Below are 24,662 nucleotides of genomic sequence, written 5' to 3'. Positions count from 1 at the left end.
GCCCAGCAAGGCGTGCGCTCCCTCTGCAACCTCCTGGCCACACAGTCTGGAGGCTTGAGAAAGGACCCGCTTTTAGAGCCTGACAGAAATCACGTACCCTCTGGGGCCTCAGTTTCTCAACCAGAAACTTAGTAACATTGCCACATGCCGGCTGGGCACTATGGTGCACACCTGTGACACCGACAACACAGTACTTGGGAGGCTGAGGTAAGAAGGTCGAAACAAAGCACATAACCCAGAACTTACTCCTTAGGCTCAACAGCAAGGAGGGCTTAAGTGTTGAATCTGATCACCTTATGCAGATACTGCATGCACGCAGCAAAGTCACGCTCAAACAGCGCCAACTAGGCTCTTGAGCTTGCCCCTTTCTAGCTCAAATCATGCTCCAACTCTTTGCTTCCTTTTCAGGTTAGCCATCAGGTACCAGGTCACCTATCTGCATGGCCGTACAGAGGCTGGGGGCTCTCCACCCAATCTCTGAGTCTGACTGGGACACCAACTCTCCATAGGGGGTCATTAGGGCTCTCAGCTTAGGCAGAGCCTGGACCACAGCCATTTCTTGCCAGACCTAGCTATTCATCAAACCTGGTTTGTGAACCTCTGAGTTCCAGTTTGAATCTCACCCCTGCTTGGCCAGGTGAACTCCTGGGGGTGGGGTACAGGAGACACAGGCATGTACCATCTGTACATGAAAGGTTTAAAAATCATAACAAAATTTTTTGTTTCTAGCCTGGCGCCCATGGCTCGCGCCTGTAATCCTAGCTACTCAGGAGACTGAGATCTAAGGATCGAGGTTCAAAGCCAGCCCAGGCAGGAAAGCCCGTGAGACTCTTATCTCCAATAAACCACTAGAAAACTGGAAGTGGTGCTGTGGCTCAAGCAGTCGAGTGCTCACCTTGAGCTGAAGAGCGCAGGGACAGCGCCCAAGCCCAGAGTTCAAGCCCCACGGCCGACCAAAAAAAAAAATTGTTTCTGACAGGCCTTGATGGCTCATATCTGTAATTCTAGCTACTCCAGAGGCTGAGATCTAAGGATCACAGTACAAAGACAGCCTGGGAAGTAAAGTCCATGAGATTCTTATCTCCAATTAACCACTCCAAAACCAGAAGTGGCGCTGTGGCTCAAAGTGGTAGAACACTAGCCTTGGGTAAAAAAGCTCAGGCAGGTCCTGAGTTCAAGCCCCAGGACTGGGAGGAAGAGAGGAAAGGAGAAAGAGAGAGAGAGAGGGAGAGAGAAGCTCATTTTACTGACTTTTCATTGTTTTTAGTATCTGAGCATCTCTCCGTCTGCCCACTTCTGTGCCTCAGTTTTCAGCTGCACTGTGAGGTTGGGGTGGCAGGATCTCTACAGGACATCCTTTGGTTCCATAGATACAAAGTGATTATCTTGGAGCCATTGGCTGTGAACAATCCTATGCTAGATAATGCTTGCCTTCTAGAATATCTCCTTCTGGCCCTGAACCAGAATCGAAGGGCCTCAGTCTTGCTCCAGTAAGAAACCTATCTATCTGCATCTATCTGCTCCTCTCCCCAGAGTGCAGTTTGGGAAGCACCCTGTTCTATATTTTTCCAACTCTCCATGCATGGGTCCTTGGACTGGAGCATAAAAGACTTTGAAGCAGGGGCTGGGAAGGTGGCTCAGTGGTAGAGCGCTTGCCTTGCATGCGTGAGGCCCTGGGTTCGATTCCCCAGCACCACATAAACAAGAAGAAAAAAAAAGCCAGAAGTGGGGCTATAGCTCAAGTTGTAGAGTACTCGCCTTGAGCCGAAGAGCTGAGGGACAGCACCCAGGCCCAGAGTTCAGGCCCCACGACCAGACCAAAAAAAAAAAAAAAGACTTTGAAGCAGTCTAACACAGACTGTGTCCTAAAGAGTCCCAGAGGTCCCCAAGCAATAGCACAGTGTTCTGCACAGCTCACCTGACTGGTCTAGAGCCTCCACTTTGTCCAGCTTGCACTTCCTGGCAACCATCCATACTCAGGATCCTTTTTACCTTTTTCTTTTGGCCAGGGGATGTGTGATCTGATGAGTTAATGATAGTAGTAGACTTAGCTAGCAGTAAATGGAGTCAGCACTCAAGTCCATGCTTCCCTCTGCTTTCTTGGAGCCAGAGTTGGCAGAAGTGGTCAAGGTGCTTGCTAACCTCTGTTCTCCAAAAGAAAAAGTCTGAGAATCTGGCATGGTGTAAGAACTCAGGAATGGGGGACTGAGAAGGTGGCTCAGTGGTAGAGTGCTTGCCTTGCATGCATGAGGCCCTGGGTTCAATTCCTCAGCACCACATAAGCAGAAAAAGCTGGAAGTGGGACTGAGGCTCAAGTGGTAGAGTGCTAGCCTTGAGCTGAAGAGCTGAGGGACAGTGTCCAGGCCCAGTGTTCAGGCCCCACGACCAGAAAAAAAAGAACTCAGGAGCGATGGAGGATCTGAATTCACTTTTGAGGGGGTGGTGATGTCACAGAACCTCTCTTCTCTGTGGGACATCTACTAGAACCTGGGAGAGTTCAATGGCTACTCAGTGTTGTCAAGTACTGATGACAGTAAAAAGCTAGCACTGAGCATTTATGTCCAGACATCTAATACTCATCCCATAGCAGCTGTACAGTGAGACCCTAGCAGAGTCAATGGCTTACACTTATAATCCTAGCGACTCAGGAAGCTGAGATCTGAGGATTGTGGTTTAAAGCCAGCCCAAAAATCCATGAGATGCTTATCTCCAAACAACCAGCCAAAAGCTGAAAGGGCAGCTACAGCTCAAGTGGTAGAGCATTAGCTTTGAGTGAAGAAGCTCAGAGAAAACATCCAGCCCCTGAGATCAGGCTGCAGGACCACAACCAAAAGAACAACAAAAACAAATGCCACCAAAAAACCCCTCTTTTGACACTTTCATCTTACTGAAGATACAGAGGCAAAGAAATGAAGCGATTGGCCCAAGGCCACACAAGTAGTGGGGACAGGGTTTGACCTCAGCTCCATCTTTTCTACTGCTCCCACCACCTTAATGGGTTATGATCAAGAATGGGGCTGGGAAGGTGGCTCAATGGTAGAGCACTTGCCTTGCATGCCTGAGGCCCTGGGTTCGATTCCTCAGTACCACATAAGCAAAAAGAAAAAAGCCGGAAGTGGTACAGCACCACTCAAGTGGCTCAAGTGGTAAGAGTGCTAGCCTTGAGCTGAAGAGCTTAGGGACAGCGCCCAGGCCCAGAGTTCAGGCCCTACAACCAGACCCCCCACCTAAAAAAAAAGAGAATGGTCAGTGTTCACAGTTCAGACAAAGAGATGCCATCTCCAATTAACCTGCAAAATGCCAGAACAGAAGCATGGTTCAAGTGGAAGAGTGCCAGTTGTGAGCAAGAAAGCTGATCAAGAATTTGAGGCCCTGACTTTCAAGTTCTAGTACTAGCATGCACATGCACACATACATATGCACGTACACCATCACCACCACCACCACCATTGCTACCACTGGCCTGTGTATACCTGGGAGAACCAGAAAAATGGGTCCCTGACAGAGCTGTAGCTGCATTACATAAAGTAGAAAAGTTGTGTTGATCCAGGACACTGTGTCCAGGGCAGCCAGGGTGCTCCAAGGAGGGGCCCCCAGTCCAGGACCAGGCTGGAAAAGCCAAAAAGCCCTACTGTGACCCTGAGTCTTGCTTCTATTTCCTTACTATGATTTAAGCAACTAATTTCATCTCTCATGAGAAGAATGGGGACTTCTCTGGTCCAATCCTTGACCATGATGAAGACTAGATATCAATGAATGAACATCCAAAAATCAGCTGTACTGTGTAAAAGAGCACCAGGTCTGTCTGACCCTCCTGTGGGTCCTGTGAGGGCAGATGGGTGGTCCAGAAGATCCCCAATTTTGTGATATAGCAACAAGACTCTTTTCCTCCTCCCTCCAGGCTGACCCTCAATACAGTCCCACCTATCTTAAATCCTAGGTGGTCCAGATGACAGGGCCATGGCAGAAGTCAGGTATCTGATAAGCAGAATGGCAAACTGCTAGCTGGGTACTGTTGGCTCATGCTTGTAATCCTACTTGGGAGGCTGAAATCTGAGGATTGTGGTTTGAAGCCAGCCCAAGCAGGAAAGTCTGCTAGGATCTCATCTCCAATTAAGTATTAAAAGGAAAAAGAAGAAAGAAGAGGAGGAGGAGGAAGAAGAAGCTGCTACCACCATCACCACCAAAAGAGGAATTCTGGCTCAAATGGTAAAGCACAGCCCAGACCCGAAGTTCAAGTCCCAGGACTGTCACACACACACAAAAAGGCCGCTCACTGTTTTAGGGGTGGACAAAAGCTTTCCTATGTTGTCTGGGCAAGTTAAACTAGGAAAAAACAGACAAATTCCAGCTTCCTACTTATTTCAGAAAAAGCTTAGGTGAATTGAACTGTCATCCAACATTACTGAAGTAAGCATGTACAGGGGAAGGTCCACATGCCTCTAGGCATCAGGCTTTCCTGCCAGGCAGTGCCTCAGACACGAGACACTCAGGCATGGACGGCTCTTGCCGGCCAAACATTCTTCTCTTCTTTAAGGAGGCCGGAGGGCAAGTCAGATGCAATTAAGTACAAGAACAGCATGGCATTAAAAACAAGAGCTATTTATTACAAAAGTAAATGGCCTCTGAGTAACTCCAGCAACTTAGAAAAAAATATAATGTGGCTCAAGACACTGGCTGGAGGTTGGGCTGTCTGACAGCAGTTTGAGATGTCACATTCCCAAGGGCTACAGGCTACAGCCCACTCCTGAAGCAGTCCCCTTCCCCCTTGCCATGGCTATTGTTTTCAGCATCTTCCAAACAGAACCTGAGCCATGGCTAGCACACCAGGCAGCTCTGTTCCCAGGGAACAGCTCGGGCATGGAAGCAGAGGGAGTGGGTGGGAGGTCTCTCTCCTCCATCCCAGCAAAGTAGGGAAAGAAAGAAGGGAACTTTTGTCCCCAAGATGGTCATATTAGAAGGGTAGACAGGAAGCTAGCTGAGCTTGCTCCTTCCTCATCCTCACTTAGGGGATGGATGCCCCTGGGCTCCTATACAGCTCCTCTCTTCCAACAAGTTCCTCTTGGAAGTAAGAAGACACAGGCTTGTCATCATGGGCCACCGTTGCTAAGAGCCAAGCAAATCCCTGCATTTTACCTCTAAAAAACCCCACCCAGATGGCGCCCTACTCGTGCACAGCAGAAACTAGCTCTGCTTGCAGAAGGGAGGAAAGGGAGGGAGAGTTAGGACAGAGTTTCTCCATCCCTGCCAGAAATGCAATTAAGCAGGCAGCCCAGACTCGGGGCACAGGCTGGGCTTCCTGCTAGGGGAAGTCAAAAGGGCTATAGCCCTGGGAAAGGGAGGTCAGTGGGCCTCAGATCTAATTAACGGCCCTGCCTTGCTTTTGACATAGCTGCATTTCCTCTATTAACATTAATGATGCTTGGTCTGAGCAGCCAAACACAGCCCAGAAGCTTTCCTCCTCACCACTCTGTAGGTAGCACAGCCTGTCCCTGAGACCAATTACCAGTCTCCGTGGCAACCGCCTCCTGAAGATGCTTTAAAGAGCTGTGACCCTGTCAGAGTTGTTGGGAGCTACAGTGGAGGGAAGATGAGAGTGGCAAAGTCATTATTAAACCGTGAAGCATCAAAGTCTTCTGAGATCAAATAAACATTTTGTCCTCAACTGAGAGGAGGCAGGCAGGCTAAAGGGCTGGCCTTGGTTAGTTTGGTTCTGACCCCCAAAGTTTTCTTAATTCCTCTGGGGGAAGAAGTAGCAGCAGCTCTGAGCTCTAAGCTCAAAGGGGTAGACTGTAGAAGCTGTCATGTGTTTCTAGGTGCTCAGGGTCTTCGGGGAGAAAGACTGGTGAAGTAGTAACAAAGAAAGGGAAAACCCTATGAAGTTTCAAGAGGGTGTCATCTGGAGATAGCTAGGAAAGTAAAATGTGAAATATCCAGCAGAGTTAGGAATACTGGCCCTAACAGGCCAAGTATCCCACATCTGGACATTTCACAGGAATCCCGGCTCATATAAGGTTCCCCACTCAGACTCCTCTCTCTTAGCTACTGAGGTTCTCTCAGCCAGCAGGAGAATGCATCTGTCTCAGTGCTCATGGCCAGGCTGGATGCAGAGGAAGGTCTGGATAGCAGAAATGGTCTCTGGCACACAGGACCTGGGAACACAGTGTAGCCATGGGATAGAACATGGTTTCCTCACCAACCTCAGTGTACTAGAGAAGCAACCAAGGGCTAAGGCAGAGCCAACCACAGGCTGGTGAGGCGTTCTCAGAGCCTGGTGTTCTATGTGCATCATGGGCAAGAAGTTCAGCTTCCACAGAAGGTATTTGGGAAAGTCATGGGGAGCCTGCTCCCCACTGATTTGCTTGTTTATGGGAAGAAGGGTAATGTAGCTTGGACCATCCCAAGCTGGGCCCTCAGCAGAGACAGAGCCAGCACTCTCAGCCCAAGAGACCCTCTTGGAAGTCGGAGAATTTCTTACAGATTTTACAAGCCAGATCTAATGTGAAAAAATACCAGGAAATGTTACAACAGCCCTGGACGACTTCTCAGAATTTATGCTTCTCGGCTGTCCAGTTTGTACTCCACAGGGAACTGCACACACGTTCCCTCCCACACTCATCCTTCCTCATATTGCACACTTGGAGAATTGGGTGCAAGAGACACAGTCCTTTGTGAGTACTGCAGACAGAGCTGCAGTTTGTTAGTGTTGAGTGAAATCTGCGTTTGCCCCTAGAGCTTGGTCCTGGCCGATGCTTTGGGCTCCTTGGATAGCAACCTCAAGCTGACAGGGTCCAGGACTTGGTTCTGCAGCTGGCTCTCTTCAGAGAGTTCCTGGAACCAGACCTCAGTCCTTTGCAGTGGCCTCAAAAGTCCCATGATTCCAGCCACCTTAGTCCTGCCATTGGACTTTCAGGGTCCTGGGCTAGGGGACCAACCATCCCATAAGCCAGAGGGTGGAAGAGGTAGAAGCTGTGGGAAAGAATTAGAGGGAGATAACTGATATATACAGGCCACAATGAGGACTTCTGACTGAAGTCCCCCACCCCCCTTGCTGGGCACATCACACAGGCTCCACCACCACAACTCAGTCCATCTATCCATCTGATTCAGTCTGCCAGTGCTCACGCGCTGGTCCAGGAGCTCAGTAGATGCTCTTTCCAACAGGCCTAGAAGGACCATCTAGTGGTGGTCTGGTCCTGGGGGGCTGAGGCTCAGTACTGGTTAGGAGGAACTTAACCTTCTTTGGCAAGGGTGTGCTCATGGGTCAGAAAGACCTCAGAGTCACAATCAGGGGCTTTCAGTGCAGGATCTGTAGAACTTGCCAGAAGAAAGGAAAGGGGGAACTTTCCTAATAACAGTCTCCCTTCAGAAATTCTGGGATCCCCAACCCTGCCCCCCACATTCCCACACTTCCCCACCTTTGCCCCCTCAACCTCGAGATAGCTATTCCAGCAAGGAGCCCCAGGACTAAAAGGGGTAGTGAAGTTGGGAACCACTGGCTTTGGTTCCACCTTGACTGCACATTAAGGTCATCTGAGGGGTTTCGAATTGTGACCCACTGTACCAAACTGAATCAGAACCTCTGGGAATGAGCCAACCACAGAACAGCTTACATGTTCCCAAGGGATCCTAATTATACTCAGGGCCAAAGTACCAGTGAGCACCTGATAGAGGAACATGTTAGGGGCAGCATACCTGTAGGCAGTTACCAGAAGCAGGCTCAGCACTCCCATGGGGTAGACACCCCTGGCCAGGGGAGAGGAGGCCAACCCCCAGGCACAAAGCCGCAGGAGGCTGTCCCACAGGATGCCTATGGAGAGCAGGGAAACCAACACCAGCATGTCAGAGAACTTCTGGGAATCCTGCAGGAAACAGCACCGCTGATCATGGCGGCTTTTCCCTCCTCTCTTGCCCTGCCTCCCAATGTGTGTCCCCAGTGCTGGTAGGCAATGCTGACCTGTCAACATGCTGGAGAAGAGCATGGCTGGGAAGTAGTGGTGGAAGTAGAGGATCCGGCCCATTAGAAAGAACGGGAAGTAATGGAGCATCCAGCCAAGCAGCATCTGGCCACCTCCTCGCAGCAACATCTGGATTTGCCCTGAGCCCCAAGGCAGCACAGCCCAGTAAGAAGTCTGAGAAGGGTGGACGGCCTGGGTTCCAGCCCAGCTCTGCCTCTTCCTTGCTGTGTGATCTGAATAGGTGACTTTACCTCACTTTCTTCCCTCATGTGACCAACCCACATGGAACCATGGCAACTGGAAGAGTAAGCAATCTTGAGATGCCTGCTCAGTACCCAGCCTAGCACAGCTTTGATACCATGGCCAGGATGTCACATGTCAGCAGGCAGGAGGCATAAAGCTTCACATAACTGCTCTCCCTTCTCCTCTGCTGGCACCTCTACCACCACAAACCTTCATGGGGATAGGCTGGCCTAGGGGCGAGGTCAGATGACAGAGGGGAAGGGGATCTGGGCCCAGGCTATTGGGGTAGGAAGCTGCAGGGCAAACACAGCTTGTGGAGATGTCTCTAGTGCTATGGTTTATGTCAGAGCTAAATAGAACAGGGGCAGCACCAGTAGGAGAAGAAACACTGCCCTGCCTAGCACATGCCTCTCTACCTCACTGGAGAACAGGACTATGAAACACAGGGGCAATGTGAAAAGGAGCAGCTCTGGCTATAGCATGGGGGAAGTGAAGACCCTTAAGTTAGATACTTGGGTCTGAGTCTTAGTGCTAACACTTATGAACTACATGTCCTGGGATAAATCCCAAATCCACAGAATGGGGTAACACTAATCTGACAGGGCTGTTGGGAGGGGGCAATGTACTGAACACATCATTGGGGTACGGGTGATTATGAGCTGGCTTTCAAACAAAGAAGGAAGAGAGGGCAGTGGGGAAAGCAAGGGATCCTCTCATAGTAGGCAGGCCTTCCCCAGACTGCAAGCTCTCACCAGCTATAGGCAGGGCAGAGAAAGCACAGGGGCCCTAACCTTCCAGCTCCATGGGCAGCTGCACCCCTCTTTGCATGGCAATGGCAATGGTGCTCCCCAAGACGAGGTAAAGGGCAATGCTCACCAGATTCAGCCACCAGACTACCTGCATGGGAAGGACAGCAGGGGATGAGAACATGGTAGCAGCTCTCCACAGCCATGTGCTCAGTCAGGCAGGAGGGGAACAATCAGACACTCACCGGGTTGCCAAGTAGGTAGACTCGGAAGTCTGTGTCATTGGTCCCTGAGAAACGCAGGCCCTATTTGAAACAAGAGAATGCCCTAATGATCCAGGGATCAGCTCATTCCCAGCTACTATTACCCCACAGTCTTATTCCACAGTCAAGCAGCCTGGACAAGAGGTCTAGAATGCAAATTCTACATGAGCTCTCTGGGAAGGTGGGATCAGAATCAGGGCAGAAAACCCAGCCCTATATCCAGCCCACCTAGGCAAGGCTTCCCCTTGGCCCCCCAAACAATCCAGTCTCTACAGTTCCTTACTTGGTTCCATTTTCTGGAAGAACTCTAGCCTCAAGTCCTACCTGATAGTTGATAGGCCAGTGCCAGGGTTTAGATGTAAACTCATTGTCCTTGGGCTTAAGGCCATTGTTTCCCTGCAGTAAGGTGACAAAAAAAAAAAAAAAGGGTAATGAAGTCAGAGATGGATAGCTAGCCAACTGTCAAGAGGATCCTCCCGCCCAGCATCCCCCTCTTCACTCTCCTATGGCAAGGAAAAATCAGATGCTCATTTTCAGCCACGGTCTACCTGCCTACAATACTTGTCTTAATTCTCCCAAACAAGCCTCACAGTTCCATCAGAGGCAGTCCATTTGACCCACTATATGAGAAACAGAAGAGAAAAGGGATCTCTTTCTATTAGGTGCAAAATATGTGACATCTGACAAGTCAAGAATAGAGTGTCAAGGAAGGCAGGATATAAAATCAGAGCTTATACATTCAACTAAGACTTTAAACAGAAAAGCAGAGACTGACAAGTACCTGAACTTGGAAATAGTTACTTCAGTCTAAGGTTTTTTCCGTGTTTTTCATTACTGCTTGTTTTTTAGGCATTGCTTTCTCTGCCCTCCCCCCCAAAATCATAGAAAGAACATATTTATTAATTTCAATCTATTGTTAAGATTTTCATTTAAGGAGCTGGGAAGGTGGCTCAGTGGTAGAGCGCTTACCTTGCATGCCTGAGGCCCTGGGTTGGATTCCTCAGCACCACATAAGCAAAAAGAAAAAAAGCCGGAAGTGGTGCCTTGAGCTGAAGAGCTGAGGGACAGCACCCAGGCCCAGAGTTCAGGGCCCATGACCAGACCCCCCCCAAAAAAAGATTTTCATTTAACTTGTTTTCCTCTCTCAATGTATGTATTAGGTATTGCTTTCTAAACATCCTTCATATTTTATATATTTAACACCACAGTCATATTTATATAATTGTTCACATACGATAGGAATGCCTATGCATTATACCTTAAAAAAAAAAGGGAAGGATTTTTTCCCTCCAAGAATATACTTCATCTATGGGAGAGAAAGCAATCCTAATGTACGTGTTAGTCTGAAGGACCTGAACTCAGCTCCACTAATCCAGTAGCCAAGCAAGTGCAATAATTCGTCTCACCATGGAAAAATAAGGCCTTTGCTAAACAGGACGGAATAGGGTCAGAAGCCAGGTCTGGGAAGAGGAGCCAGGTGCTCAGTCAGGAAAAAGTTTCTCAGCTAACATTTGGGTTAGATAAGTCTTTGTCATCCGGACTGCACAGTGAATTGTAGAATGTTTAGCATCCCCGGCATCTACTCTCTGCATGTTCTACCCCTTAATTATAGCATACAAAAATTTTCCAGACACCTCTGTACAGCATTTTTACAATAAAAAAAACATACAAAAAAAAGAAAAAAAATCTCCAGACATTACCAAATATCCCACTGGGAGACAAAACTTCCCTCAAATAAAAACCACTGTTTTAGCCAAGAAAGATTCAAGATGTGGTTAAGTGAGCCTTCCTAGTTCAACTTGATGAGGGCTTGGGAACAATTTGCAAGCCTCCATTTGGTGGCTGGGTTTCTCCTGTAGGGCCAAAAGTTCCATGAGGGAGTCTGACCCAAAGGATCAACTGGATAGCCCCTGAATCAAGGCCATCCAAGGGGCCTTGGAATGAAGAAGAAAGTTTTGTAGATTTCTGGAGCAAATGTTGAGGGAAATCAATCTCTTCAAAGCAGTCCAGTTCAGTCACAAACTCAGGGATGCCAGCCCCAATTGTGACAAGTCAAGGTAATCCTCTTTACCACATCAAACTTGCTAGCCTTCTCCACTCAGGTGTCAATCCCATTGGCCCTCATGTGTCGGCACACTTGCATGAGTGTGTGTATGCACAAGTGCACACATGCACATGCACACATAGACTGCAGCAGTTTCCATAGTCTGGACTCACTATTTTGGTCTCTGTCTCTTTCCTGAGTCTATATCAGCTGAATAACAGAGCTCCCACATATTCCTTTTCTTCTTTACCTATAGATAATGATACTTCCAGATAATGAAAGAAGAACTAAAACTCTCAAGACTCATACACTCTTAAAATTCTACTCAGACACAGACTGATGGTGTGACTGACAGGCAGATATTCAAAAGAGCTATGTCACCAAGCCACAGTGACAGCTACAAGCAGAGAGTCAGAGAGGAAGTGACCCAGAGATCACTTAATGTCAACTCATCACCTCCCAATGCACAAAACTGACAGAATCAGAATTTTAAAAGTTTAATCTGGTACAATAAGTCAACTATATTTTATGAGTACCACTTACATAATCACTTTCAGGTAAGTCCACTTGACAATGGCTCACAGGAGAAAAATAACACCTCTACACCTCCCTGCGCCCCTATGAGTAGCTGCCAGTCACCAATCCAGCCTGAGAAACATGGGTCTTGAATATCATTCCTGCAGGACTCAGGTTTTCCACAGCCAGCACAAGGGGTCTCTCACCAAACATCAGCAAGCTCTCTCCCACTCACAGGGGCAAATTTAAGCTGGTAGACCTAATAACCTAGATTTAAAGATTCCTTTCACCTTAAACTAATACCACTACTGCTGTCAGTTGCTAACAATAGGCAATAGGTTTTAGAAAACTTTAAACCTGAACCAGCTATCCCTTTGAGAATTCCTGTCCAGGAACATGGTTGGGCTCATGGTGGGACTTTTATGCTGTATATAAACAACACTTAACTATGTATCCTGACTGATCTTAACTTCATGGGATAATAAATTATCACTGAAGATAATTATCTTCAGGGGTTCTGCCACCTGAACAGACTGAAAATCACTTAGAGATATAGGAGGTCATGGAAATTGCACTGACTTTGGAAACCTGTTAGCCTAGCTTTGAAAGCTAGATCCATCTCTTTTTTTTAAAAAGTGTCATTATGCCATTGTCATACATGTAGACAATGTACTCAATACATTCATCCATGAACCTCTCATCCTCTTCCTTTCTCCTGCTAGTCCCTCTCCCCCTGGATCAACCTTTTACAAATAGGTATATAACCCTGACGGGTCCCCTACCTTCTCTGTGCCTCAGTTCTCTCACCTATAACCCAAGATGATAATCTCCACAGGACTGTAATAAATATTAAATACGTTAATATGCACAGTGCTTAGTATAGTGCCAGCACCTAACAGCCACAGAAGCGTTCACTAGAATCATCAAGTCACCACCACCTTAATGCTGTGAAAAGGACTGCCTAAGACAGTCCAAAGTCCTCCACAAGGGGGCAGCAGACCTATGCCATGCTATTCACTTATGCTCCAAAGTGTAGCTGCCCAAAAGGTTCTTAGATAAGCTAAGCAAGGACTTAGTTTTAGGGGGGTTAATTTTTTTTAGCTCTAAGCATAGGTTAGATATGATCCCTTGTCTGATGTACAGCTAGTGAAGATTTTCTCCCATTCTCTGGGCTTTCTATTTATCTTGCTAGCTATGTCCTTTGCTATGCAGAAGCTCTTAAGTTTGATACAATCTCATTTATCTAGTCTTTTTTTTTTTTAATTTGTTGTGATTCTGGATCGTTGTTTCAGAAGTTTCTCCCCATGCCCAAAGGCCTAGTGTTTCCCCTACCCCTTCCTATAATATTTTCACAGTATCTGGCCTTATATTGAGGCCTTTGATCCATTTAGTGTTGATTCTGGTACAGGGTGATATATGAGCATCTAGTTTCAGTTTTCTGCACGTAGACAGCCAATTTTGTCAGCACCATTTGTTGAAGAAGTTGTCTTTCTTCCACCCTCTTTGATTCCCTTATATGTTTGTCAGTTTATTTCTGGGTCTTCTGTTCCATTGGTCTTCAGGTGTATTCTTTTGCCAGTACCAATCTGTTTTTATTACAATGGCTTTGTAATAAAGCTTGAAGTTTGGTATTGATATTCCTCCAACACTGTTCTTCCTGCTAAGAATTGTTTCTGTTATTCTGGGTCTCATTATTCATATGAATTTCTGGACTTATTTCTCTATTTCTTTGAAGAAAGTGGTTGGGATTTTGGTGGGTATTGTATTGAATTTGTATACTGCTCTGGTCATTCACATACTGAGGCCTGAGGAGGACATGTATAGGACTGGTAGGCAAATGCTCAATTGCTATGTACAGATGATCATGTAAAATAATATTCTACGAAATGAACTCCAAGAAAAGGAAACAAAAGACATTTTTTAAAGTTACCACTGTTTCTGTTTTTGTTTTCCTTTTGTCTTATTCGTTTGTATTTGAGAGGGGATGGGAGGGCACATAAAAGATGTAATAAGGATGAACAAATGCAGTAGTGGAGCTCCCTGGACACCATAGAGAAAATGGCTGGCTATGTTGTGGGTAAGGAAGGGAGGGATAAACTGGGAGACAGCGACAGAAGGGGAGACATGGTTCAAAAGGAATTGTACTCATGACTCATTACCTAATTCATGTAATTGTAACCCCTCTGTGTATCGACTCTACCGTAACAATAAAAATGTTTAAAAATTATCATAGTTGAAGCTCAAAAAGGAAAAATAAATAAAAGAAAAAACCCATTTGATTTGGTAAGGGCTTACGTGAATAAAGAACTTTTCTGACAGGAAAAAAAAAAAAAAGGTAGGCCAAGAAGGGGCTACAGTACCAGGATCATGATCATGTGCGACTCCAGCAAGACCTCGGCAAAACTGGGCTGCAGCACTTCCAGGCTGATGTTTGGCACTAAGAAAAACAAGACAAACAAGAGGTGAGAGGCTTTGTCAAAAATTTTGTCCTCAGTCTGTCTGTCCACAGTATCTACACTCCCACCAGAGTTCAAGTGTAACCTTTCTGACAAGCTGGCAACAGGTGAGAGTACTGAGGGTCTTTCACTCAGGCAACATTAAGCACTCAGTAGGTGCTCTGAGAACTACTGAGGTAACAGATGCCAAGACCTCCCCCTCAGTGCTCTCATGGCATTCAGCCCCATCAACCTTCACAATGGCTCTGGCTCAGAGGCTGCCGGCCTGTTAGGCATAAGGTGTATGAAGACAGGGATTGAATCTGTCTCATTCATTCAACAATTTATCCACAGATGGATGCTTGTGTTTCCAGCATACCGAATAAGGAGTTGATCTGCTGGGTAGTTTTGGCTAAATCAGGTGGTAAGAAGAATGAAAAGGAGAGGAAGAGAAAACAAACATGAGGGTAAATGGAGTGTTAAGAAAAATACTATGAGGGGCTGGGAAGGTGGCTCAGTGGTAGAGCGCTTGCCTTGCATGCATGAGGCCCTGAGTTCGATTCCCCAGCACCACATAAGTAAAAAGAAAAAAAGCCGGAAGTGGCGCTGTGGCTCAAGTGGTAGAGCGCTATCCTTGAGCTGAAGAGTTAAGGGACAGCGCCCAGGCCCAGAGTTCAGGCCCCACGACCGGACCAAGAAAAAAGAAAATACTATGAATTTAAAGACTGAGCTGAAGTTGCAGAGGAAAGGTCAAATGAGGCTAGGAGCAGAGATTGGGATCAGGTCAGGGCTGTGGCCATGGCTGTGGCCTGCTGGGAATGGGCTGACTGGACATGGGGAGAAAGACATTCTGCACAGGTCCTCCTGGGCCAAGCCTGTATGTGTGAAGTGCCCATGGTACAGGGACAGAAGAACAAGAGGAACATACAATAGAGCACCTGCAGGAGGTCATTAGTTATTCTATTCAACAGGAAAGAGAGGAAAAGAAAAAGGAGCTAGCAGTATAGGTACACACAACTCTTCCAAAAGCACTAAGACTCAGTGGCAACAGTCTATGAAGAATTACTTTTCTATGGTAGGAATTTCTAGCCTGGGAAGCTCACTCACGTTTAGGATTGATATGGTCCTCCACATTCCAGATGGAGCTGAGGGTTTCTTTTAGGTATGGAGTGCAAGTAACTTCCAATTGCTCCCAGCCCCTGTGAAAAGTAGTCGCAGATGTCTCTCAGAAGACCTGGAACTCCCCAAGCCCAGCACTGTCTGCCAATCTTAGGTCTGTGGAACCCTTCCCTCTGTTTTCAAGCCAGTGGCCACTCTTTTTTTTTTTTTTAACCTTACACTTTTATCTAGTACTGCTATTATAGGGGAAGACTAGCGTTTCTACCACAAGCCAGATGTACAAATATCCAACTATCAAAACATATAAAATAACAAAGCTGCCCTAGGGCTCTGTGCTGCATGATATATCTGATTCCTTTTCTCCTGCCATCTACCACTAAGAAAAAGCAAATATGGTGAGGGGTCGGGGGAGGGGGTGGGAGATGGGAAGGGATGGGAAGGGGAAACAAAGGAGGAGGCAACAATGCTTGGTAAGAAATGTACTCATTATCTTGCCCATGTAATTGTAACCCCTCTATATGGTATTTTCACAATTAAAAAAAAAGAAAAAGCAAATATGAAGTGAACACTGACTACTGGGAAATGGGAGGTTCTAGCATACTCCTTGTAGCAAGACAAAAAAAAGCAGAAGCTCGATTGGGACATCAGAGGTCCAGACTTACCATTTAGGAAGAACTTTTCCTGAGGACCCCAGGACACAACCTGTGCCCAGGTGGATAAGGCGAATTCGACTTCTCAACACTTTGATCCGGTTCCCAAATTTTCTGTTTACAACCTCAATCCGCCAGAAATCATTTGAGTCTCCTGTGCCATTCTGTCACATAAATCAAGAAAAAGATACACAGCATGTCTGTAGAGAAGTGTCACAATCGAAGACAGCTACCCTTTCAGATGCCACTATATCACAAAGGACAAATTGGTCTTAATGATTGAAGTGAGGGAGGAAATAAGAATGCATAGAAATATTCTAGTCTTTCAAGTGACTGACATTGCCCCAGAACATCCTATTAAAACAAAAGAAAAAGGGAGTGGGGGAAAGAACATAACTGGTGGAACCAGAAGTCCAATTCTTTACTTCATAGGACTAGAGTTTAAGTTCTAGGTTTTCTTCCCTGAGCCAACTGAAGCAGATCTGGCATTTGTATCCATTATCTTGGCCATCCGGACCGTCATACCTAAGCCAGAAAGGCCTGGCCTATATAGCACATCTTGGAAATTAAGACACGTGTGGCCCACAAGAAAACAATGACTTCAGAGCCTGTTTCTTGTACAATGTAGAATAAGCAAGTAGAAAGAAGATCACAGATTTTATTCAAACAGCAAAGTTCTGAAAGGGAATGTAACTGATAGTCATACTTAGCTTTCTTTTCTTTTCTTTTCTTTTTTGTCAGTCATGGGGCTTGAACTCTGGGCCTGAGCTCTGTCCCTCAGCTCTTCAGCTCAAGGAGAGCGCTCTACCACTTGAGCTACAGCGCCACTTCCGATTTTCTGGTGGTTTATTGGAGATAGGAGTCTCACAGTCTTTCCTGCCCAGGCTGGCTTTGAACCGAGATCCTCAGATCTCAGCCTCCCTAAGTAGCTAGGATTACAGGTGTGAGCCACCAGCTTTCCACTAGAGTTCATATTGCCTTCAATTATTCCCACGTCATAAGCCCTTATAGAGCTTTTACTCTATTAAGTATGTTTCCCTAAGGCTGAAATACAAAACATATGTATAATACCCTTCTATTATAAGAAAGAGATCCTTATAATGATCTTCCTATCTCCCTTCCCAACCAAGCAGCTGGTATTACAGAAGGTCATCACTATGCCTGACTTCTCTGATGTGATTTTAAGAAACCTAAACAATACTCATATTTAACACTTATTAGGTATTAGAGTATGTAAATTACATGGTTCCTATTTGAGAAGAGAAATGGAGACAGACTGCTTTTCTTACATCAAATTCAGCCAAAGAGTTATCAAATATTAAGGAACTCCATTTGTAGCTCCAATCCTTAGAAATAGTCGTGTTTTCTGGGGTGGATGTGTCCTATTATGCAGTCATGAGCCAAGCCCCACAACCTTATCACCATGCTCACATCCCAGTTGGCTCACTTACTATGCCATACCCAGTGACCTGATAGTGCTTCCGGGTCAGGGGGGCCTCATGACGGTGACTGTGTAAATTCCGAGAAGTCCTACAAGTTGGAAGAAAGAAGGGTCATTACGTGAATAAGATGTGCATACTTGCAAACTTCCCAAAGTATTTACTTATGTATTTATAAATGAATTCTAGTTTCTACATATGAGAGAAAACATGTAACTTTTGTCTTTCTGGAGCTGTCTTAACACACCTTTTTTCCAGGTCTTTCCATTTATTTGCAAATGATGCACTATAATTCTAATGGATTTGCAAAATTCCATTGTGTGTATGTATGTATGTATATATATATATATATATGTATGTATGTATGTATGTGTGTGTGTATATATATACATATATATATACACACACATACATACATAGACCACATTTTCTTGATCCATTTGTCCACTGATAGACACCTGGGTTGTTTCCATACCTGGTTATGGTGAATAGTGCTACAATACACATGGTTGTCCTGGTAGCTTTATTGTATTCTAGTTTGTAATCTTTTGGATAAATGTCCAAGAGTAGAATTGCTGGATCATAGGGTAATATTATGTTTAATTTTTTGAGGAACCTCCATACTGCTTTCCAGTGGGAAAATGAGTTTACATTCCCACCAACATTCCTTTTTGTCCACATCCTTGCCAGTATCTGTTATTGTTTATACACATGTATTAACTGAAATATGGTAAGAGTCAGAGGAGTACTAACCAGTTTAATTCCTTAGAAAGACTAAATCAAAGGTCAATAAAATACATACCAGGAAACAGGTACTTCAAAAGGATAAGGTGGAGTCAAGGAGTGTTGGGGGGAGGGGGAGGCAAAAGAAGAGAAGAAAGGAGCAGCCAAAAATTCAATACATATCTTATAAAGTTAAGAAGAGTGAGAGAAGATGGGGTTGGGAAGAGTGAGGTCATTTAAAGGAGTGACATTAACCAAGATGCACTGTATTCATGCTTTGTTGAATGGCAACTCCTTTGTACAACTACTTAAGAGATTTACAATGTTGCTTCTTTTTAGAAAAGTGTATTTATTGTTATTATAAAGGTGATATACAGAGGGTTAAACTTACATAAGGTAAAAAAGTACATTTCTTTTAGGACAATGTCATCCCTTTGCTTGCACTCTCTCAGTGCAATCTTTCTTCTTTAACATTGAATATTCAAATACATCTTTTTTTTTTTTTTTTGGTTGGTCATGGGTCCTAAACTCTGGGCCTGGGTGCTGCCCCTCAGCTCTTCAGGTCACGGTTACTGCTCTACCACTTGAGCCACAGCACCACTTCCAGCTTTTTCTGTTTATATGGTGCTGAGGAATCGAACCCAGGGCCTCGTGCATGCAAGGCAAGCACTCAACCATTGATCCACCTTCCCAGCCCCTCAAATACATCTTTTGGTGATAGAGTTCTGAGACAAAGTCTCACTAACTTTGCCTCAGCTGACCTCAAACTCGTTATCCTCCTGCCTCCATCTTCCAAGAAGCTGGGATTACATGTGTGTACCACTATTCATGGCTTACCTACTTGATTTTAGGAGGCTAAAATAATACTATATTTAACACTTATTAAATCCAACTGTAATTCCAATACATAAATAACTTGTTGCCTTCTGATTTCACAAGAAATATTGGGAGTATTGGAGAAGAGGTCAAAGCACAAACTGAGAAGGATAGATGGGAATGCCCTGGGCTTCATGCTAAAAAAGAGACCAACTTCAGGTATTGTCAGGGCAGTGGGATGGCCTTCACAGAATTGGTAGCATGAAGTGCTCTGACTGCTTGACTTAGAAGTCTAGCTAGGAAGAAGAAAACTAGCATTTATAATCTATGTATGCGTAAGATGAGCAAGCTTCCTCTCTCCTATTTATTCTTTCTATTCTCATTGCCATTTTCTAAAAGTGGCCAATTACAGATAAGAGACAGACTATTTAGATTTTACTTATATAACTTTTTACATCTCTTGAGTCACAAATGTTTACTATTCAATTTTCAGATATTTGCTTTTTTTTTTTTTTTTTTTTGGTGTTGATCCTGGGGACTGTCCCTCTTCTTTACTCAGGGCTTGCATTTTTTTTGTGTGTGTGTGGTTAATTGGAGATCAGAGTCTCACAGACTTTCCTGCCTGGGCTGGCTTCAAACCACAGATTTTTTTTTTTTTTTTGGCAGTTGTGGGGCTTGAACTCAGGGCCTGGGCACTGTCCTTGAGCTCTTTTGCTCAAGGTTAGTGCTCTACCAACTTTGAGCCACACCACCACTTCCAGTTTTCTGGTGGTTAATTGGAGATAAGAATCTTTCAGACTTTCCTACCCGGGCTGGGTTCAAACTGAGATCCTCAGACCTCAGCCTCTTGAATAACTAGTATTACAAGTGTGAGCCACCAGCACCCAGCTCAATCTTCAGATTCTGAGTAGCTAGGATTAGAGGAATGAATCACTGGTGCCTGTTTTTTGTTTTGTTTTGTTTTTTTTGCCAGCATTGGGGCTTTACTCTCTCACCCAGCTTTCCCCTGCTCCTATCATGGCTGGTGTGCTACACACCTCCACTTCCTACATTTTTGCTGGTTAATTGTAAATAGAAGTCTATAGATTTGGGCTAGGAATGTGCTAGCATGCATGGAACCCTGGATTCTATTCCTCAGTATCACATGAACAGAAAAGGTTAGGAGTGGCACTGTGGCTCAAGTGGTGGAATGCTATCCTTGAGCAAAAGGGACAGTGCCCAAGCCCCATGACCGGACCCAAAAAAATTTTTTTTAAAAAATTAAAAAAAATAGAAGACTAAAACTCAAGATGGTGGGATGAAGACCAGTGGCTTCAGTGCCTAATTTGCTCCTCTGAATTCCCATTTTAACTTAGACTTTGGTCTAGTAATAGTTTTGTTTAGTTTTTATCTTTTGCGTTTAGCTATACTGAGGTTTTAACTCAAGGCCTTGTACTTCTCAGGCAGATGTTCTACCATTTGAGCCATCCCTCTAGTCATTTTTTGTTCTGATTATTTTTGAGATTGGGTCTTAAAATTTTGGACTATAATCCTACTTCTACTTTCTGCTGTAGCTTGAATGATAGGTTGCCCCACCATGCCCACTTTTTCTGTTGAGGTGGAATCTGAGAACTTTTTGCCTGGTTTAACTTTGACTTGAAATCCACTTGATTTCAGTCTCCCACATACCTAGGATTACAGGTATGAGCCACTGCACCCAGCTCCTAGTAACTATTAAATATCTTGTTAGTATTTTTATGCTTTTAAGAGGCTTTTATATCATCTAAGCATTTTTAGTAATTTTGGTGAGATTGCTGTTGAAATAAACTAGTGTGTCATACTCTCAAAAATAGTCACTTACATTTTCTAAAAGCACCACTTAAAAGCAGATTGGGGCAACTTATATTTATCTTTCTCTTCAGGAACAGGAAAACTGAAAGGTTCCCTCAAAGCTCCTCAAAGCCCAAGCCAGGAAGTAAATAAAGGTTTGCCTGTTACTTACCATCTTCGTACCATGAAACACTCATCCTAGCACTGCAGCCTTGTTCCACTGCTGCAGCTCTAGCCACACCTGACTTCTGCAATCTTCTTAAAGGAACTCTCTACCCTTATTTATCCAACTGGCAAGTTCACTTACTCTTTGTGTTCTAGTCGAATGATGTCTCCATGTCTCACAAACTCCACTGGGAGAGAAGGGTCTAGTGGATCTGTGGGTAAGAAACATGCATGGGCTCCCAGTCATTTACTTTCCTGGCTGTACACTGCAGGTCAACTCAAAGTCAATTACTCCACTATTTGGCATATGCCAGAGGCACTAACAGAGGGTGGTGGATTGAAAAAGCAAGGACCTTCAGTCATCACAGAGGAACAGAGATTCTTTGAGGGAGAATTCTGCCAGGTAATCAAGTGGAGAAAGGCATAGAGATCTGAAGAACACAACTCACTTATCAAAGGCAGATGGTTTCATACAGTTAGGGAATGGGAGGGAATAGGAACAGGAAACGAGGCTGAGCTAGTCCATGCATGCCAGCTGAGGCAATGTGGCTTTTTTCTTTTCTTTTTTTTTCCTCCCGGTCATGGGGCTTGAACTCTGGGCCTGGGCAGTCTCTCAGCTCTTCAGCTTAGGCGAGTGCTCTACCATTTGAGCCACAGCGCCACTTCTGGTTTTCTGAGTGGTTTATTGAGATAAGATTCTCACGGACTTTCCTGCCTGGGCTGGCTTTGAACCACGATCCTCAGATCTCATCCTCCTGAGTAGCTAGGATTACAGGCATGAGCCACCAGCACCTGGCACAATATGGTTTTTATCTGAAAGGCACTAGGTTCCCCACAGGAACTTAGGCTGGGGAGCTAAATGGCAAGGTTCTCCTTTTTGTTATTATCATATGGTCTACCAAAAATGAATTTTATGCAAATCACCATTTGTTCAGCTTTCCCCAAAATGAAATATTTTCTCTGGCAGTAGGCCTGCTAAGTGAGGTGGAGATAATTAAATGATGGAAGGCAAGGACCACTGTTCTGTCATCAGAAAGTCAGACTGATCAGAATCTATAAAGGCAATGATATGGAAAAGGAGCTGTAATCACCAAATCCAAGCAGAGTGTACCCTTGCAAACTTCTGTCCCAAACAGTGAGATACCAAGATCCTATAAATAGATCAAGGTCAGGAAGGCTTAATTTGCCAGTGCAAATCACTCATTCAAGGTAATTAGAAAACTCAACTACAAAGAGGTCCACTGCTATTCTGCCTTTAAGGTCTTATAAGATTAATTAGCAAGATAATAACTGAAATAAGTCAATAGAGAAGGAAGGTTTGTGAATGAGGATGAGGGTATTTATAGCCATAAAGAACCTAAATACTTTTAAGATGTTCCCAGAAAATCCTCAGTTATTTAAATGAAATGTGACCATCTTAACTTAGAAGTCTAGGAATGTTCAAAGACTGGGTTCAAACCTAGATGACACTGGGCACTGGTGGCTCATGCCTGTAATCCTAGCTACTCAGGAGGCTAAGATCTGAGGATCTCGGTTCAAAGCCAGCCTGGGCAGGAAAGCTCGTGAAACTCTTATCTCCAATAAACCACCAGAAAATCGGAAGTGGCGCTGTAGCTCAAGTGGTAGAGCGTTCGCCTTGAGCTGAAGAGCTGAGGGACAACACTTAGACCCAGAGTTCAAGCCCCATAACCGACAAAAACAAACAGGCCGGGGCTGGGGGGCTCATGCCTGTAAAACTAGCTACTCAGGAGGCTGAGATCTGAGGATCTCAGTTCAAAGCCAGCCTGGGCAGGAAAGTCCATGAGATTCTTAACTCCAATAAACTACTAGAAAACCGGAAGTGGTGCTGTGGCTCAAGCAGCAGCGCGCTCATCTTGAGCTGAAGAGCACAAGGACAGTGCCCAAGCCCAGAGTTCAAGCCCCATGAGCGACCAAAAACAAACAAACAAACAAAAACCTAGATGACTTGGAAGTAAAATTAGTCTTTCTCTTAACTCATCATTGTGATGGGCCACTTATATCTGGCTTACTGGATCAAAATATCAATGGTAGTAATACAAGGGTGTAAAAACAGACTATGCTCAATGGCATCCTAAATTATATTACTGTGGATGCAAATAAAGAGGACAGTATTATGTAGTTTCTAGACTAAAAATTATAGTAAGAAGAGGCAGGGAAGGAAAAGGAATGTGGATTTAGGTGAGCAGCTGGCTGGAGCCAAGTCAGGTAGGTAGTACTTGCTGAGGAGTCACAGAAATGCTGTGGCTGAGACATCGGCAGTGGAGATGGCTCAGAAGGTAAGAGGAAGCTGTCCTTGCTCTCAGCTGCAACAGAAGGCACAGCCCACAGGAAGCTAGCTGCCTGACCAAAAGAAGATTCCTATACAGCTCTGACTCTATAGGCCAGAGAGCCACACAGGTATGTTTCAGAGCTACTTTATCCAGATCATTTAGGGGAAAGTTTTGAGTGATGTCCCAGGCATCAGCTAGACATGCCGGATCACAGAGCTGGCAGGCCCTCAGATCCCAACTGACTGAGCTGGCCCAGGGATGTGCTACCATAACAAGACTACAGGCTTGTCTTGTCTTATGGGGAACAACCAAAGTACCTCAGGATTAGGACTACGCACTAGCTCTGCCTGGCATGCTCACTTCCTGGATGAAGCCTAAGCCAGGGCCCTGCTCTCTGGCTTCAATAACAATACTAAAAGTAAGAGCTTATCTGTTTTATCCACTGCTTATCCTCTATACCTAAAACCGTGATTGGGACACAGGAAGAGATCAATACACAGCTACCAAAGAATAAGAGATCAATAAATGTCAAAGATGCTCAGGAGAGCCACCTTAGTAGTATTCTTTTGGAGGCACAGAAAATACTAAGGAGGACTGTAAGTCAATAAGAACATAAAGAAGCATCACATTACCTGGTCACATTACCTGAGTTTGTATTATGTTTCTTGATAATCCACATATTATTGTAGTCTTTGTGCAAATAGGTGGTGACCTGGGGGAGGCAGAGAGAAGCGGAGGTGGGGGGGAGAATACCATCACTGTCAGTACAGCTGGCCAACCACAAACAAAATGCAAGCCTCTTTTAGAATCTTCAGGCACCAGTCCTAGGGACCATATTTATCAACGACATTCAGAAGCAGCATTACTGAAAAAGATTCTTTCCTATCTTCTAGATTTAGAGGTCCTTTTTGATTTGTATCTTTCTCTGGAGTTTTTCAAGTTCCAGCCTTCTAGAATGAAGAACCACAATCCTGTATGTAAGTCTTCAGCACAGTAGATTGAATGCATTTAAAAAAAAGTAATTAAGTTCATGCTTCAAACTTTTTAAATAAAAAATTCATGCTATTATATTTTCTATAATGTGGTTAAAAAAATCCTAAAAGCCCTTTAAGTATCACATCCTAGATGCTTACCTTGTAGCAACTTTGTACACACTGATTTCTTTAAAAAAATGTGTGCACTCTCATGTGCACATTCATAATACAGTAATATAATAGCAAAAGTCTACAAATAGTGAGTTTCTATTAATATACTAGCATGGGAAAGAACATTATACAGCCACAATGATTTAGAGCTTTTTTTTTTGGCAGCATGGGAAAAGGCTTGTGAAATGTTGAGAAGGCACTATTAATAGTACTAGCAAGTCTTATCCAGTTTAATCATATTACAGCTCCAGGATGTAGGTGCTACTGCTTCCCCCATATTACTTTCAAGGGCCCAGGATA

The 24,662-nt window shown here is 44.8% G+C and overlaps 1 protein-coding gene across 1 annotated transcript in view; it reads right to left on the bottom strand.

The window, feature by feature from the left end:
* Positions 1 to 4,581: 4,581 nt before the first annotated feature.
* Positions 4,582 to 24,662, bottom strand: part of Pomt2 (protein-O-mannosyltransferase 2) — a 42,394-nt gene continuing 22,313 nt past the window's right edge. The window contains exons 10-20 of the mRNA XM_013017483.1: positions 23,863 to 23,929; positions 21,069 to 21,138; positions 17,426 to 17,504; positions 15,987 to 16,138; positions 15,313 to 15,404; positions 14,131 to 14,207; positions 9,193 to 9,252; positions 8,993 to 9,098; positions 7,958 to 8,098; positions 7,696 to 7,810; positions 4,582 to 6,969 (exon numbers count right to left, since the gene is read on the bottom strand). Coding sequence (XP_012872937.1) covers positions 6,864 to 6,969; positions 7,696 to 7,810; positions 7,958 to 8,098; positions 8,993 to 9,098; positions 9,193 to 9,252; positions 14,131 to 14,207; positions 15,313 to 15,404; positions 15,987 to 16,138; positions 17,426 to 17,504; positions 21,069 to 21,138; positions 23,863 to 23,929 — 1,065 coding nt within the window. The 3' untranslated portion in view covers positions 4,582 to 6,863. The remainder of the gene's footprint in view (positions 6,970 to 7,695; positions 7,811 to 7,957; positions 8,099 to 8,992; positions 9,099 to 9,192; positions 9,253 to 14,130; positions 14,208 to 15,312; positions 15,405 to 15,986; positions 16,139 to 17,425; positions 17,505 to 21,068; positions 21,139 to 23,862; positions 23,930 to 24,662) is intronic.

The sequence above is a fragment of the Dipodomys ordii genome, unplaced genomic scaffold (assembly GCF_000151885.1).
Source record: "Dipodomys ordii isolate 6190 unplaced genomic scaffold, Dord_2.0 Scaffold2, whole genome shotgun sequence".
Lineage (NCBI taxonomy): Eukaryota > Metazoa > Chordata > Mammalia > Rodentia > Heteromyidae > Dipodomys > Dipodomys ordii.
Note: the sequence above shows the minus strand (reverse complement) of the source record. Positions and strands in the feature narration are given on the sequence as shown.